The sequence below is a fragment of the Gambusia affinis genome, linkage group LG23 (genome assembly GCF_019740435.1).
Source record: "Gambusia affinis linkage group LG23, SWU_Gaff_1.0, whole genome shotgun sequence".
Taxonomy (NCBI): domain Eukaryota; kingdom Metazoa; phylum Chordata; class Actinopteri; order Cyprinodontiformes; family Poeciliidae; genus Gambusia; species Gambusia affinis.
In genome coordinates, this window is record NC_057890.1 from 18,720,180 (window position 1) to 18,738,439 (window position 18,260).

The window sequence follows — 18,260 nt, forward strand, 5'->3', positions numbered from 1 at the left end:
CTGGATACCTTCGATTTGAGCCGGTGTCACTCCGGCAGGTTTTATCTCTGAGCTGCAGCTAAATGAGCTGCAGAGGAAATTCACTCTGATCCTGATTTATGAACAGTTAAAATCTTCACTTAAATCTTTTCTTTCTTTAATAAAATATCTACTCTGTAAAATAAACACACTAGGCATAAAGATGCAGTAAAATGTCTCTGCTTCCACTTTAAACCTGCTCACCGACTTGGCTCTCTAAGGATGATTGGTTGATCAGAGTCTTAGAGGAAGTAGTCATCTATCACTTCCTGTTTCACTTGAGTTTAAATTTGATCCAACAGAGGAGGATGTTCACAGAAAGTATTAAAATAAAAAACAAATGTGTCATGATATTCAGAGGAAGCAGAACGTTCTTCTACGGGGTCCTGTTACGACCAAAATTAGATATTGTTGCAGGATGCTAAATCTGTTTTGAAACTGATTCATTCCCCGGCAACCAACCATTCTGCAAACTATGGATTATTATTAATGTATTGTTGTTTATTTCTTTAAGTGATGCACTGAAGTAGTAATATATTAGAGCCATATCCACCTGAAACTCCCAAGAAAACTCTGTAGCATTAGCACTGGAGGGGCTAACAACTAGCATGCTTAGCTTGCTAGTTGTTAAGCTAGAATGTACTCTTATGTACTGCCTGGAACAGAATACACCTTATTAAAAAATATCTGTAATCTCAAAGAATATCTGTGGCATGCTAGTTATTAGCCTCGCTAATGCTAACACAATAAAGTAATATTCAGCTGGGAATCTTTTGTATCTTGATAAGATAACAGCAACAGTTTTTCTTATGTGGGGTTCAGCCAATCAGCAGCAAGGAAAATAAAGGCGTTTCTTTGCAAACAGCAGCCAATAAGGTGTCAGAGAGCAGCGCGTGGCGGGAGGTCAGAGTCCACAGAGGCTTTTTCTAGAACAAGGAGTCGTAATCTTTACTTAATGTAGCGCCAAATCAGAGCAACCGTAAAAAAGATTAAACCTAAAACTGAGAGGACAATGAGGCAAGTTGATGTTCTACATCACAGTGATGGATGGAGAGTGATGTTCACTGATTCACACTCACTCTTCAAAACCAGTGTTGAACACGGAGGAGGTTCTATGATGCTGCACAGCATCATAAACACTTTATGGAAAGCAAACCATGTTAAAGGAAAATCTCTGCCTAACTGGGTTTCCCAGACGAATAACGATCCAAAAACGTTTTGGAAAACTGAATAAACAATTAACTTTTTCCTCACTGAGGAAACGGCAATCAGAATATGAATAATTTTGACAGAAAATAATAAAACTGCTGCAGGTGAGACATGTTGTGTCCTCTTTCTGTCTCCGTTTGGACGCGTCCTGCTGCAGCCACGCCCTGCCACAGGTACGCCTGGCCTGATGAAGCTGCGCCGCGCGGTCGTGATACATCACCGCCTCCACCGCCGTGTCAGCCTTAGACAACCGCTCCTGAGCCCCAGCACAGAGGAGACATTCATCATCATGACAGCGCGCACACACACACTCACACACACACACACACACACACACACACACACACACACACACACTCTGAGCGGGACAAAACAATGTTGCAGCTGGTGATGCGTGAAGACGACTCCATTGCTCCATACATCACACACTCGATGCGTTTCCCAGCTAAATAACAACATTATGAACAAAAACATCAGAAATTCGGGTTTTTTCTCAGACTTCTTCTTCCTTTGAGCTTCACATCAGAAGTCGCAGATCCAACCAGATGTCTGTCCATGTCGGACCTTCACCGCTCCTCTTCCTCGCCCTGCAGCATCATTTCCACTCTGCTCTTCGGTTTTCGTCCGCCGTGTCTAGCTAAAGTCTATTGAACACTTCAGTTTCATTTTTTGTTTTAATTGCTGACTTATCAATCCTGGGTTTGATAAACTGTAAAATTATTACAGACTTTACAGATCTGACTGTATTACAGTGAGAAATGATCATTTCTTTTGATTTATAGCTGTGTAAATTGCCTAATTTCAGGCTGCATATTTGTACTTTTCCGAATCAGATAACCCTGATGTTATTGGAATATGAAGCATTAAATGTTAATGCTTCATATTCATTCAGAGAATCATGTTTGGTCATTTAATCTGGATTCCTCTGTGCATCCAGTCAGATTATTGAACATGACGGTTCTCCTCAAACTCTGCAGCAAACAGCTAATTCTGGACTTCCTGTGATCTTCCACATGAATTTTCCTCTAAAGTCACATTCAGGCCAAGGTCTGCATAACAATGTGAAATTTAAATTGAATGAATTATCAGCAGCATTAAGCTTCAGAGGCGTTTAAAGCCCAGCAGATATTTCTCTTGAGAACCTCGTGCTGTCCTCCACAGGAGCCATTCAGCTGTTGGCTTCGTGATTTGTGTCCTCTCATGCTTGGCCGTGGGTCAGGCATGTGTGTGTGTGTGTGTGTGTGTGTGTGTGTGTGTGGGTCATAAAGACAATCCGGGGTGAGCGTTACATTTGGCTCGCCTGTGGAAATCCCAGCTTGTTTTCACTCTGGGGGAAAGTTTACAGTCGTTCTCTGGTTTCTCCTGGCCGGACGGACATTTTGTTTCCTCTGAAGGTTGCAGCTCCTGCGACGGGACCCTGAGGAACCTCGCAGCTCAGTAACACAGGGAGGTGAAGGGTCGCATGTTTCCCAGACGGACCCCAGCCTCAGTTTTGCACTTGGAGTAGGAGTGGAAAGTCCAGGCCAGAGGTCCTGCTCCAGTTTCCGCCAAACTCTGTTTCTCTGCTTCCAACAATAACTGGGAAGAAGTGTGCAAAAGTCTTCAGTCAGTCCTGATTCTTCACATCTTCCTACCTTAACATCCCTTTAGGATGTGGAAAATTGCAAAATTTGATACATTTTCATCTGCCTTGAGCAACCTGTTCCCCTCCTGGCCTGTGGGGGCACTGCACCAAGAACCACTGAAGGAAACCACACAGAAACCTCTGAAGACACTGAGAGCAACTTCCTTCCTCACCAGATGGAAACAAGAGGATTTTAGCGGTTGGAAGAGTTCAAAAAACCACAAGCCATTTCTCCTGCTAGTGCTAAGCTAGCACGTTTGTTTTGGTTTCATTTACCCAGAATGCCCTGCACTGTAGTCCACTTCCTGCTTTTGGAGAGGTGTCCAAAAGCAGTTTGAGTTTACACATGCATTCAAACCGGTTCAAGTAAACTGAAAATTTAGAGACTATGATAAATCAAATGTCTTGTCATGATGAAGCTAATTTTCAGCTTGAATGGTGATCGATGTATGGAAGACCATTATTGCCACTGGAAAAAAAATGTAAAAAGTCAGAATTTGTTTTTATTCTGTAGTCTAAATCTTTTACGGTAACAATATAATAAATGTCCATCACTAACAGATGGACAGAAATCAGAACCAATCTGGATTTTAGGTTCTTCTTTTTGTTCTGACTTTAGAAAACATGCAGCCAAACGCAGCAGACGCGTTCTCCTGTTGTCATGCTGCAACAGGAAGCAGAAGCCTGGGAGGAGAGCGGCTTCACGCAGGAGAAAGGAAAGCATCTGGCATGAAAAGCAGCTCTAAAACAGAGAGGTTAAACACAATAATGCAAAGAAGTATGTCAGAAGATTACCAGGAGCACCTCTCAGCAGTGAAAAGCCCCGGTGGAGTGGCGTGTTCACATAAATACAAAGTGTCATTTCCATAAGCGCTATCTGGTTAAACCTGTCCGCCTCCTCGCCGGCTGGGTAAGAGGGCACAGATAGGCCTGTCTAATTCCAGCGACACGCATTATTTAGAAATCCTTCACTTTCCCTCAGACGCGGCCAGCAGCCGCTGATGCAAAGCACATCAACGGGACGAAGAGGAGGAGGAAGAGGAAGGCGGCCCCCGCCGGGCCCGCGGCGTGAGAGACGGTGACACTGATTAATGAGAAAGCGTCTCGTCACAAGAGCTTCTGGGTAATAGACTACACGGCGAGTCAATGGAGGCGACTCGGAGGAGCAGAGTGGACCGGGCCTTTCATCCCGGAATAATACCGCCAGGGATGCAGATCTGTTTCAGCAACAAACGGAAAACACAGCTGGGAATTTTTATCTCCCATCCTCTAATTACAGCAGCTCACTGATCCACAGCAGGCGGCGCGACTCGCCACAAACAGGAAGTCACTCAACCCTAACCCTCATGACACAAAATGAAGAGGTTTATGACAATCGGCCAATAATCATTCGTTGTATTCTGTGCTCTACGCCAGGCAGTAAACTGTGGCTTTAAATATTAAACTTGCTCTGATCAGACTCTTCCCAGAAAGAAAAAGGTTTTCCTGCAGGTTCTTTGATCGCTGCTTTGAGTCTGACAGAAAATGAAGGGATTACAAGATTATTCCCATTTCTGCTTCAAAGCGCATGTCGCCAACCTTTATCTGATCCTTACTGGACTCAGACAGAACCAGAGAACATGGAGCTGGCTGGTGCATTCAGATACTGATGCATTTCATCAGCAGATTCCTCAGTATCAGTCCGATCGATAACCGATCAGAGCCAAAAATGAGCTACATCCAACAAGTCAAATCAGATGGTTTGTTTCTAATATTTAACATCAGATAATGATCCTAAATCTAAAATAACAGATGAACCGATCACTGGCCAATACTGATCTCTGACCGGCCTGCCGATTTTTAACCTTTTGAATTAACTCTTGACATTTATTCTGCAGGTTTTTAATCAAGCTCTTAGTTTGAAATCCAACACAAAATGGAAACTGTTTTTGAATTTACAGATAAATCAAATCAGCGATCAGAACAAATGGAGGAAAAATGATCGGACCAACTGGTTTATCTCTGGTATTTAACAAGTGATAATGAACCAATGAACCGATCCAATATCAACTAAACTAGATAAAACAGACACTGATCACCAACTTCTGACCTGCCAATACCGATTTTTCACCTAATTCTGTAATTAACATGTTTTTATCTCAAACATTAAAAGATCAACTAAACCTGATCACCAATCAGAGCCAATCTCTGGAAAATGAACCAATCCCAACACATTACAAATGGATGTAATTATTGCAACAAATGTTCAAATATCAGCAACATGCCTCCATAAAATGAAATAGCATCATTACTTTGCCACCATGACTCAACAATATTCTCCTAATTACTCCCATTTATGTCCATTTGGAGCCAAATAGAGCCATCACAGCTGCATTAATCCTGATGTATTCCATATCTTATCTATCATCAGTGACTTTTAATGAGTTTTTATTCCTCCCCCAACTTATTGGAAGAATAAGAGAAATTAAAAAGAATAACTGGAACCAGTGAAGGTTTCTCTCTGCTGGGAAATAAAGGAGCATGATCGGTCAGCAAACAGGAAGCATGAGGAGCGGACACAAGCGGGACATGCGGGACACATGACCGACATGTTGGGAAGAAAAGCTGCCTTTGTCCCTGCAAGCTGCAAACGCACGAGTTTAACGCAATTACAGCAAAATGCAATTAGCGGACACGGGATAGCGGCGAATTCCTGCGTCCACACACACACGCGCGCGCGCACAAACACACACACACACACACACACACACCAAGTGTCCAAAGTGAGGAGAAAAACACGCAGCCAGGGCGTCAACGTGCGCATGTGACACACATCTCCACTTCTGCGCTTTTTCTGATCTGATTTCCTCCAGCAGCAGCGGGGAGGGAGCGGGGAGGACGGCGGGCTTCATGCGCTCCTCCGCCGGCTGCAGAGTCCCGAACGCGTCGCTCCAAACCCGGGAGGTGGTGGTGATGGTGGCGGTGATGGCGGATGTTCTGCATGCTCGGCGCAGCGGATCGGAGAGGCTCATAAAGGCGGCGGCGTTAATTCCTCATAATGGCGTTCATTCATCAGCATCCGGGCTGCCGCGGACCGCGAGCCGCTGCGGGCGCTCCGCACATCCACCCACCGACCGGACCGAGATCCGGACCGGCCGTTCATTCTGACCCGATTCAACATCTCCACACCGGACAGCCGCAAAAAAAAAAATAATAATAATAATAATAATGATAATAAGAGGAGCAGAAAGAGAGGAGAATAACTTACATTCTGTCTCCAGGGACGAGCAGGCGGCTCTCCACCATCATATCGGGCAGAAAATCCAGGTTGTAGGCTGAAGTCATGCTGCCTGCCTGGCCGGTGTCTGCGGCGGTGTGCGCGCCTCCCTCCGGCTGTCCGTGTGTGAGAGAGAGCGCCTCTCCGGTAAGAAAGAAGCGTCGCTCTGCCCGAACTGCGCCTGGTCGCGGAGACGGAGAGGGACAGGTGCAAGAGCCGAGGCCTCCCTAAAGGCGGTGCAGCCTCCAGCAGTTGTCACATTCTCCCCCCACCCTCCCTCTGACTCTCTGGGTCCCGGTTCGGGTCCGGGTCCGGTCGCTGTTGCTGGTTCCGATCCGCCCGTCCTGGATGGTGAAGCCGCTCTGCAGCAGCGCAGCTAGCGGAGCTGGAGGAGCGGATCCAGCAGGGAGGCGTGGCGCCGCAGCGCTCCTTAAATAGACTCGGCGCTGCGCGGGAAAGTATTCACACCCTTCAACTTTCACACAGTTTTACTACCACACTGCTGTCCAGTGAAAAACTGAAAAGTGTGGCGTCTGTTTTCTTCGGAGATGTATTTCCTTTCCGGATGATTGCGTCACTTCCTCCAGTGCAGCGCAGTGAGTCCAGGCAGGGCCAGACAAAATGGCGGAAAAACATGTCGGCGTTTCATATTAGTCGATATTGATAACTATTGATGAGTTTTTTTGTTTTAATTATCTGAAAAAAACCAAACTGGTGGCAGAACCTTCAGGTTTTATCCTCAGTTTGTGGAAACCAGAAACTGCTGCTGCTCAGGTTGTTGCTAGGTAACCAAAGAATGAATGGGTTGCTAGGTAACCGATGAGTGAATCAGCTAGTTGATTCCAGCTTAGCTTAGCTAGCCATGAGAGGTTAAGTGACTAAAGCCTTTCCTCTGCCTACATCTCCCAGAATGCTGAGCGGTTTTGGATCAGAATTCAGTGAAATTATTGATTTATTATTCATTGATTGGTTCCATGGAGAACACCCAGCATCATGTAAACCAGTTAAACCAGCAGCAGGTTCAAATTTAAACGTTATGGAAACTTTGAACAAATAATGAAACGAAACTCCAACCTGAACATGATACAACTTCACTGAAGCATGGTGGTGGCAGCGTCATGCTGTGGGGTGGCTTTTTGGCTCACTTTAATTCCCATCTGACTGAGCTTCAACCCTTTAGATATCTAGTTTTATTATTATTATTTATAAAATAAAAAGCGTATAAAAATGTACATTTATAATAAATCCATAATTTACAAATATCTTCCAAAACAACGTCTGTATTGAACAACTTGACATCCATACATGGTAGGATCACTTTGTGTGGTTTTTTAACCTGACAGGTGTCACTGTAAGGTTTGTTTTTGTTTGTTTTCCATATTTGTGTACGATCAGCTCCAGAACCCGGCCCTGCTGCCTGCCGCTCACCGCTTCACTGAAATGTGAGACTTTGTCTGCAGCTACTTGATCTCCCTGTCCAGTCAATAATCTGTCAACAAATCAATCGTTAGTTTAATAGATTCTTGCTCTGAAACTCACGCCGCGCTGCACAATCACCATTCAGAGCCGGCAAACAGTTGGAGCAGAATATCGCCGCTATTAAAGCACAGCCAGTTAGGTGATTCACACTCAGATGAGTTGACCAAATTTGGAGAGGTGCAATTACACATGGGGATAGCTTGGTAATAATCATCCTGCCCATAATTTGCTGACTGTATTTTGTGCTGTGTTAATTGTGTGGGTCCAGAACGGCTCCCTGTGGAAGTGGATGGGGCCTGAACGCACCGCGGCGCCGCAGCAGCTCCTCGCTGCCCCTCTTCCCTCGCTCCCTGCACGATGTAGAAGAAACGGAGGCACTCCAGTGAAATAATGAGCCTCTCTCATACGAAGGAAGGCGGCTCTCTGGGGAAGAGGATGAGTATCTGGGTCAATGTGGGGAAAATGTGCTCAGTCTGCACACGTAGAGCAGCTTCTCTGTGTGGAGTGGGCGGGGCTTGGAGAGCGCATGGATCCACCTGACGCCGTCCCGCGGTGAAGACAACCGGACGTTACATAACCCGATCACATGCTTCACGCGCCGATCGAACACAGGATTCGCCGGAGGTAACGGCAACGGAGAAGCGCCGCTCACGCCTCCAGTTTCTGGCCTTCAGGGCTTCTGTAGTGCCCAGAGCAAATTATATTTAAAACAGTCATTTACCTGCCAAGAAACGCCGGATAGTCCACAAATCTCTCTGTCAACACATCTCACTGAAATTACTCTGCCGCAAAGGAGCAGGCCTCTTTTGAGAAGTGATGACAGCGTGTTCCTGCTGAAAATAACCTGAAATCCACAGAAACAACAATAAGCATGACAGGAAGCGGATAAAGCAGTAGGTTAAACTAATTCAGCCGTGTCATCGCTGTTATCGCTGCGCTGCCGTCTGATAGGAAGAATTATTTATCTCCTCCCACAGATTCACATCATCTTGCATTAGTTGTAACTCAAGAAGACAGAACTCATCTTCCAGAAGCAGATAATGTTGTTCCTCTACAAGTCGAAACTCACATTAGATCTAGAATATTAAACACATCCGACGTCCAGCTGGAGACCAACGATGGAAATCTGAACATGCTTCACACCTCCTCTGGAAAGGCTTAAAACTGCCAGATGTACATCAACATTTTCCTTCTTTCCACTCTAGCAGGTTCAACCAATCAACACCAATTAAAATGAACGGTGCTTCTGGATTGGCTGCTTTGTAAACATTAGCCGTTAGCTCATCAACTAGCATGGCGTCAATATATTCCAGCTTCCAAGATGCAGTTTCCTTCATCTGACGGAAAATTATTAACATTTCCACCAAAACTTTGAGAATGAAATTTCTGAGATTATTTGAGTTTTTTGGTAGAAATTTACTCCATTTTTATATCTGCACCAGTTCTAACAACATCAAACCTTAAAGAAACGACAGAAAAATACGCAGTCAATCAGTCAGTGGGTGAAGCAACAAGTCCATAAAGTATGCAGTGTTTCTGAAACACACACAATGTAGCAGGAGTTTACTAATTAATGCCAGTAAAGATGGCCGCCACCCAGCAGCGCTCTGTTTAGGCAGTAAAGATGGCCGCCACAGGTGGAAACATCAGATCTGGGCCGTTCAGGCTGAGGTAGAAAAGTCAGATTTATGTTGTGTTGCCTTATAAAGGCTACTTTAATAGTTTAAACACTAAATAATCCTAAACATTAATATCCTCAGTGGAAACTGTCTTGGCATTCACAGCCTTCCTTATTTTTGTTCTTTAGGGTTCAGCCAATCAGCTCCAAGGAAATGTAACAATATTCCTGGATTGGCTGCTTAGAAAATGCCATCCAATAACTAGAATTATAACAATGTTTCAAATTCCCAAATGCTTTTTCTTTGTAATGAGCTACAAAAAACAGTAATGTAAATTTTATTTCATTTTCCATGAGATGATTATTCTCTTTAAGGGATGAAGTTTGTTTCAGTTTGTCTGATCTCCTGCTGCTCAGTCCAAAGGTTTGGCAGTGGGAGATCTAAATGGTTGTTCTTCAGTGGCAAAGTGTGTGCGTGTGTGTGTGTGTGTGTGTGTGTGTGTGTGTGTGTGTGTGCGTGTGTGTGTGTGTGTGTGTGTGCGTGTGTGTGTGTGTGCGCCCTGGACTCAGGGAAACCTGGGTAACTGTGAGTGGAGCCGTCGCTCAGCTCCAGGTTCTGAATCGGCTGCGTTCGCTCATATCCGTCTGGTAAACAATCAAGCAATCAAATCTCCTCATTTGCTTCTCATTCTAAACAAATCCTTCCCTCCTGTTCACCAAACAAAACCTCCATCCATTAATAAAACATGATGATGATGCTTTTTCAGCGCGCTGCTTCTGGAGAGAAAAACTGGCCTGTTTTTAACATGCAACCTGCACAGCTGGAGGTGAGTCTTGTTTGTTCGCTTGTTCCACGTGTTTCTGGTCCTTGGAGATAATTAGCCTTTAATGGTGCTGAAATACCCAGAGAACAAAGGAGGAAATCAAAGGAAACAGGACGAGCTGACGCCATAAAAGGCAGGTTGAGCCTGAGTTTTGCTGGTCAGATCCAGTCAACTGGTCTGAAACAAGCCCTTCTTTATCGCTGCCTGCTTCTCCTCGCCTCTCCTATCACTCCATCTCCCAGCCTGAGGCCTCGTGTTTCCACATCCCGCTCCTGGCAAGGTCTGCCTCTGCCGTCGCTCCTCTCTCTCCGTCTAGTTATTTCTGTCTTTTCTCCCCCTATGTCTCTCCATCACCTCGGGCTGAGGTGGGGGCTCAGCTGCCCGAACAATACAAATCGATCACTTAGAGAGGAGGAGGAGGAGATAAGGGGAGCAATGAAGCTGGGCCAAAAATAGCCGCTCTGGCACAGAAAATTAGAACAATAAAGGAGGAGAAAGTGAAAAGCATCATCTCCGAGTCCTGCTTGGATCTCGGGGAAGGAGATTAGGGTGCCGGAGCTTTTCATACGTGAATATTTAATGAGCAGTTCATGAATAATTCAGAGCAGCAAGCAGCTGCGTTTGAGCCTAAGTGGACATGTGAGGAGCCGGATCCAGACAGAGCCGACTGCTGCCGCTCATCCAGCGGACGGCCAGCTGAATGAAGGCTGCTGCAGGCGGCCCCAGCCTCCTGCTCACCCAGATCCTCCCTGACAGCTAACTCTGCCTCCACCACTCCGTCCTCACATCTCACTCCCAGATTTTCTCCTCTCCTGGATGCTGGATGCGTCTGTGCCTCGGTGTGTTGTTGGCCGCGCTCGGCTCCGGTCAGGACATTGCGTTCCAGTTAACACAGATCCATGCTACACCTGTGGCGCTGCAGCCTCCTCCAGAAATGCTCGCTGACCTGTTTTGCACAAATTCTGACACCACATCGACTCGGATCGCAGCTGGACTGAGGAAGCAGCTTTCCTTTTATCTGAACCCAGGAGTCTCTGAATCAGGACAGATTCCTGATTCAGCGTCAGCTGACACACATAAAGGTTTCAGTCGGGCTTGCCTTCGGTTAGTTTGGTTTTCTGCAACTTTAGTGTAAACAAGTGCTGCAACTTGTGTTGCGTCATCACTGAAAGCGTGTTAACAGGAAACATAATCCTCCCTTCCAAAAGATGGCGACAAACTCAAAGATCACAAGTCAAACAATCAGCAGAGAAAAAAGCAAATCTAAGACAGCAGCTACATCTTTGAACTGAAAGATACGAGGATGATGAGATGTCCGTCTATTTCTTCATCATTATGCTTCGTTTTAAAGCAGAAGGTTAAACTGATGAAAAGAAGACTCAAACTTTAACTCAATTTAAAGATTAAACCTGGTTTACACACAGAAATACAACCAAGACTCGTCCAACTCGACTGTTATTATTATTATTATTATTAGCAGCTAATATTTATTCCTTCTTTACGTCACCATTGTTTTTGTTTCACAGAGAAGCTGAAAAACTGTCAGATAATTAGTAGAAATAATTCAGGTTTCTCCTTCCTTCCTGTGGTATGCTAGCTGGTTAGCTACAGAGTGTTGAAGCTAATGCTCCAGACTAAGCTAACAGAAACTAGCTTAACGTCCCTTAAGACAAAAATATTTAGGTTGAAGTGATAAATAACTCAATCGCAGTGTGTTACAGTGGTCAAACGTCAGAAAATCTATGGTGCTTCTGTATTTAAAGACTCCAAAACTCACAATAATCATGTGTAGCTATTAGTGTTAGCAAGCTAATATTAGCAATAACATGCTAATACGTGAGCATGCTTGTACAGAGCAGAATTAGAAAGACATACAACCTCCGTTTTCTACTTTTACTACAGAATATGAACCACAGAATAATCAGTGACCAGAGATGATTTCACTTTACTGTTCAACAAAAAACCCAAAACACTGAGATATAAACATTTTACATGAATAAAGCTGGAGCTAATCTAAAATTATTCCTACCCATGGCAGATCGAGGTCAAAGTTAAATATTAATCTAAGTTATTGATCACATTGTCATTGTAAACTATATGCAGATTTTGAAGAGCTGCTTCATTTGCAACAAGTCTCGCCTAATTATTTAATGCATTCAGGCTCTATTTGTGATGTTTGCTTAACGCAGCATAAAAAGTTTTACACTGCAAAGAGGCAGTAAAGTCATTAAGAAACTACAAACAAGTTGTTTCACTGCTAAAACTGCAGAAGCCCCCAAGAAACAACTTCTAAATAAAAAAAGCAGAAGTAAATGTTTCCACTGGGTTGATGCATCAAAGTAAGAATGTATTCCTGCTTTTTTAGTAACTTGCAGTCATAATCAGACTTTTCTGATTGGAAACCATATTATAGACAATCTGAAGAGGGAGTAAAGATTAGGGTGATGGCAAAGAGGCCCTCCAAGATTAAAGACTTGAAGTTCAACAAAAATTAATAATCAAAATAAATCAAAAGAAACAAAAAAACTGTTCAACAATTAGAAGGATTTGATGGCTGTTAAACCAATAAACACTCAAGATTAAAAAAATAAAAACTATTTGTTTAAAAAATAATTATTATTAACATTCAGTCACATTCTGCTCATATCAAACTTTAAATGTAAATCTGGTGTAAAGCTTGATAAACATAACAGAACCTGGATGGGACTTTGATTCACACTGAGCAGAAACATTTTCTAACTTTGTTTCAATATGGCCGACTGTGTCACGTCCAGACGGACACACCGCCGCCAGACAGTCAGACAAAAACCTCCTGACCCGTCCGCTGACCCTCACACACCAGCGCCTGCTCCCACATGTTGGACACACACACCGGCATCCTGCAGAGGCACACTGGCTGCTGGCTTTAACGGACCGGACTGGACCGGACTGGACAGCACTCAGGTCCACTCACGTAGAAACGTCCTCAAAACAAACTTTATATTTTTACCAGAGATTTTTTTAATCAGATTTTCTAGTTCCTTTTAGATCCATTTGCTCTCTTGGACCTTTAGTCCAATCAAGCATCAGAACAATGTTCCTCTTCCAGTGTTTTAAATAATGAAGCTTTACCATTTATGACAAACGACGGTGTGCAGTTTATAAAGCAATAAAACTGAAGAACCTTCTCCTATCGCTGAAGTGCATTCTGGGCAATTTCTCAGGCACATTAGTCAAACCATTTTTAAACGAGGCGTTTTGTGGAGCACCGAACACGACGCAGATATAAAACTGCAGCCACCAGCTTACAGCTTCACCACATGGAGTGAAAAGTTTCTGGTCGATCCAGTTTTTATATTTTCTACGGGTCAGAGGTCAGGGTTTGGACGTCACTTTGCTTTATCTGCCCAGTTTCAACCACCGGGCTGTTTAAGACCAAGTTAACGACGTTGCCCAACACATCATGATGCTGCCACCACCGTGATGCTGCCGACACCAATCAGTCGGTTGTTTAACAATAATTTAATGATTCTTTAGGAAACATACTTTCTGTTTTATTTACTACCCAACCGATGTATAACCACAAAACTCTGATCTGTTTTAATCCTACACACAAAAAATTAGCAAATGTATGAAAAAACTAAAACGACTTCTATAACTACTAAAAACTAAATAATAAACTAATAAAAACCAGGAAATACACTCTAAGTAGAACCAACCCAGAAACTCCTGGTAACTGCTCTGCTCCTCTAAACTTTATTTTTATCCATCTTTGTGTTTGGTGGATTTGGCTCATAAGGAAGATCTGGTCAAATCCCTCTGGAGGTGTGAGAATCCATCTGAGTGTCTGTTTGCATTTACTGTAGATGAGTGAAAGGAAATCAGATTTCCTCAAGAGCAGGTGACCATCAGGTGACGATCAGGTGACGATCAGGTGACCATCAGGTGACGATCAGGTGACCATCAGGTGACCATCAGGTGACCATCAGGTGACCATCAGGTGACCATCAGGAGACGATCAGGTGACCATCAGGTGACCATCAGGTGACCATCAGGTGACGATCAGGTGACCATCAGGTGACGATCAGGTGACGATCAGGTGACCATCAGGAGACGATCAGGTGACCATCAGGTGACCATCAGGTGACCATCAGGTGACCATCAGGAGACGATCAGGTGACCATCAGGAGACGATCAGGTGACCATCAGGTGACCATCAGGTGACCATCAGGTGACCATCAGGTGACCATCAGGTGATCATCAGGTGACCATCAGGAGACCATCAGGTGACCATCAGGTGACCATCAGGTGACCATCAGGTGACGATCAGGTGACCATCAGGTGACGATCAGGTGACCATCAGGTGATCATCAGGTGACGATCAGGTGACCATCAGGTGACGATCAGGTGACCATCAGGTGATCATCAGGTGACCATCAGGCGGTTCAGGTAAACCTGGACTCCAAATGGTTCGTGATGTCCGACGTCGTTCTGAATTCCGCCGCCAAGCCGCTCCACGTTTTACAATCTGCACTGATTTGTCCTCTCAATGCAAATAATGGAGTATGGATGGATGCAGCGCGGCCACTCAGAGCGCCGTCCGCTCCACCTGCGGCGCAGCAGAGCGTGCTGCAGCTGTAATTGGCCATCGCATCGATGACAGAGAAAGCTCGTCCATTCATCACATCTCCCTCCTCTCTCTCTCTCTCGGCCCTGCTGCAGTCAACCTGGACCAATCCCCCCCCCCCTCCTCCTCCTCTGCTCCTCTTCCTCATTAAAGTGGGACCCAGGCAGTAGCGGTCACTGCCTCTCATTTATTTTCATTTGAAACTGGTGCAGCTCCACTGATCCTCTGGGGCTGCAGGAGAGAGAGGAGGATGGTGTCATTCTGATAACAGCCAACACACACCTCACACACACACGCCGTAATGCCATGCCTTGTGCATGTGGACGGGACACACACACACACACACACACACACACACACGCTCCCAAACACAAAGGCGTGTCTGTGTGTGTCTGCCTGTGAGTAGATGCACTTTCACACCCATTTCAATTCATTTCACGCACATATTCACACATTTCATGTACCTGCGAAGCGCCGCGCTGCGCTGCGCTCCTCCTCGTCTTCCAGACGCCCCCCACCCACCGGCATGCTTCTGTCTTGATTGTGTGATTTTTGAGACGGTGATGATAGCGGGGTGTGAATCAGCGGCCGGTTAACCTGCACCTATTGTCACCTGTATGATTGCCTGTATTGATCGGGTGTCTGTTGCATCTGTGTGTGTGTCTGCAGGGGGCTTCCTGCAGGAGTGTGTCCGTGCATTTTATTAGACGCCCCGATGGAGCGGCCCTGCCTGACACTCGCCTGATTGAAAAGGGGCGAGGCAGATTAAATCGCCGTGGCAACGGAGACGGCGTGCGCCCGGCTGCTGTTTGGAGACGATGGCGGGCGTTTTAAAACCTGACGGCTCTGACCCACCAGACTGGACTGAAAGAGGACTAACGGGACGGGTCACTGACCCACACACACACACACCCACACACACACACACACACACACACACACACACACACACACACACACACAGGAAGAACTGGGTGGAGACCAGAAGCTCATCTGTCTCCCTGCTGCACTTCAGATTCAAATAAATCCCACCTTGGAAGGAGTTCTCCAGATAACTCGCTGTCTTCAAGTCAAGGGAAATGCAGCTTCTTCCCAACAGGGCCGGATCTAAAAGGGGGCATTAGAGGGGCCAAGTCTTTACCTTAAAAACTAAACTCTCTGTGCAGAAATGAACAAACAAACTAAATGATAAAGGTCATTTATAACTAAAGTTTATCTGTTTTTTTCCAAAACACTAAAAGATTTTCAGTGTTTTGTGACTTTTTATCTCAAAATTACACTAATGTGAAAATATGTTGATTATGTTTTAATTTTAAGTACAATTCGAATGTCTAGACATAATATCATAATTATAATAAACAGCTTTTATCAGGTGATTTTATCAATATATTCTTCCACGACTGTGAGGATATTTATATTCTAGATGTGACCCAACATGCTGAACATGAATGCAAAACCAAGATGGCTTCCAGTCAGAGATGAAACTAAAAATAAATAAATTTTAGTTTTCAATCAGGTAAACTTCCTGTCAAATTGTCACGGAGATCCAAACGTTGGAGCCTCGTTAACGTTATTCCAGAACCACATTTCACTTCTGAAGCCTGAAATAAAATTCTTTGTATTAAAAGCGTCACCAGGAGGTTTCAGTAAAACAGATTAGTTACTTTGTTCTGCCTTATAAATGAGCCAAAGTCCAAATGTAGCTGCCCGAGGAAGCAGAACCAGAGCAGCACACAGGGTGGGACGTCCTCTAGGCTGTGGTGCATTCAGGGACGCCTCGGAAACCAGATCGCCTAAACATCAAAACAACTCTACAGTGATGTAAACATTCTGGATTCTCAAATGTCAGCACATTTTTATAAAAGACAAAATCTTGATTGTTTTACGGTTGTGTAATTTAATCGGCCATCAGCTACCTGTGCGACACATTTACAGGAGTACCAGAAACAGACAGATACAATGGTTCTGGCCGGAACCTTTGTATGCAAAAAACAAACAAAAAACTACTAATTGTGTTAAAATCTATGTAATTATTTAATGGAGATAAACAGAATTTATCTTTATAATAATCAATTCATTTATAATAATTTATTATCCTGCTGCTTTATCAGAGTTTGAAGAAAATCAGACAGTGAGGGGAAAAAAAATCTGTTTTTAACACAAATCATCCAAATCTCTCATTTAACGGTTCAGTATTATACTGTGTTTTATAATGATTCATATGGTGGTGAAGAAACCTGAAATCGTATATTTTAATTTACTTTATAGTTTAGAGTTTGGGCTGATTTGAATTATGACAGTTTTTTAGATTTAATATCCAACTAAACTAAAATTATGAACTTTTCAGGAACAGAAAAACCTAAAAGCTGAACTTTCCTGCCAGATGCTGCCAAAACAACCCAAAGCTCTTCCTCCTCATCTCTCCATCCTCCTCATCCTCTCTCCTCCTCATCTCTCCATCCTCCTCATCCTCTCTCCTCCTCATCCCTCCATCCTCTGACGTCCCGCCGTCTCAGCCTGCCACTCACCTGCTGGAACGTTGTTCCCACAGGCTAAACGTGTGGAAACGTTCCCTCCCTCGCCTCTCGCACGAGGAACCGCTTGATGCAGAAAGTCACATTTTTCATCTGGAAATTGCAAATGAAGGGTATGCCTCAAAAGCAGTTTCATTTGTCACCCAATGAAGCATTCACCATTCAGTCAGTAAATTATGGTGCAATAAATTACTACCTGCAAACATCAATGAAATATGTTGACTCGTTGCAAAACAAGTCGACCTCAGCACGACTGTTTTTCATGATCAGGTGCGCAGCAGCGGCTCGATTCTAATCTTTTATGCAACAGGAGGGGGAGTCGGCACAAAGTGGGACCGCTGGAGTTCCACCAGTTAAATTTATCCATAATGGGAACTTTAAAAATAAAAAATGCAACATTGGGAGAAGGTGGAATGCATTTTAGAAGGAGAGGAGCGAGAGGAAGCGAGCAGCTGGGGATCTATTTTGCTTTGCCATTATTATTTTCAAAGCAGGGAAGCCGCTTTTCCTCCCGTTCCTGTCGCTGTCATCGCTCCTCATCACCCCCCTGCCACCTCCTCCTCACACTTTTCCTCATTTTCACCTAAAGTTTGACATGCAGAAAAAAAAGAGCACATATTTATCCCGACCTCCCGCTCCGCCATCATCCCACCCATTTGTGTTTAATACCTGCTAGAAATTGCACAGACTTGAATAAATAAGTAAAATAAATAACAAAGGCTCTGCTAGCTGGCTGGCAAAATGTCACATCCTGCTTCACTTGAGTGGTTGCCTTTGGTCTTAATACCAGAAGCCTCCCATCAATCTGGATCTGGATATTAAACACAACTGCAAGCTCACAAATCAGGTTGGCAAAGATTCCCACCGCCCTGGGGGGCAATTCTCTCTCAGTGCAGTTTACAGAAAGTTACATATAAGGAAGATTTTATGAGCAGAAGATGAAGAATGAGAACACTGACACAGAAACATGCTGCAGCTCCTGAAACATCAAGGAAAGAAGTAAGAATTCATCCATATTCATGCCTGTGTGGGTGGAATAATACCAAAATGTAAATAAGCTGAAAGGCAAACACAGCGACTGTTTGATGAGAG

At 44.4% G+C, this 18,260-nt stretch overlaps 1 protein-coding gene across 28 annotated transcripts in view; it reads right to left on the reverse strand.

Moving 5' to 3' along the window:
• celf2 (cugbp, Elav-like family member 2) overlaps positions 1-18,260 on the reverse strand; it is a 480,486-nt gene that overhangs the window by 120,927 nt on the left and 341,299 nt on the right. For 2 of the 28 annotated variants that reach the window (XM_044109110.1, XM_044109106.1), the window contains exon 1: positions 6,099-6,701. The exons of 17 other annotated variants lie outside the window; for them this stretch is intronic. In XM_044109110.1, the coding sequence (XP_043965045.1) occupies positions 6,099-6,175 (77 nt within the window). In that variant the 5' untranslated portion in view covers positions 6,176-6,701. Of the gene's footprint in view, positions 1-6,098; positions 6,742-18,260 lie in introns of those variants that run through there. 9 more of the 28 variants (XM_044109129.1, XM_044109118.1, XM_044109101.1 and 6 more) reach the window with 8 other exon arrangements.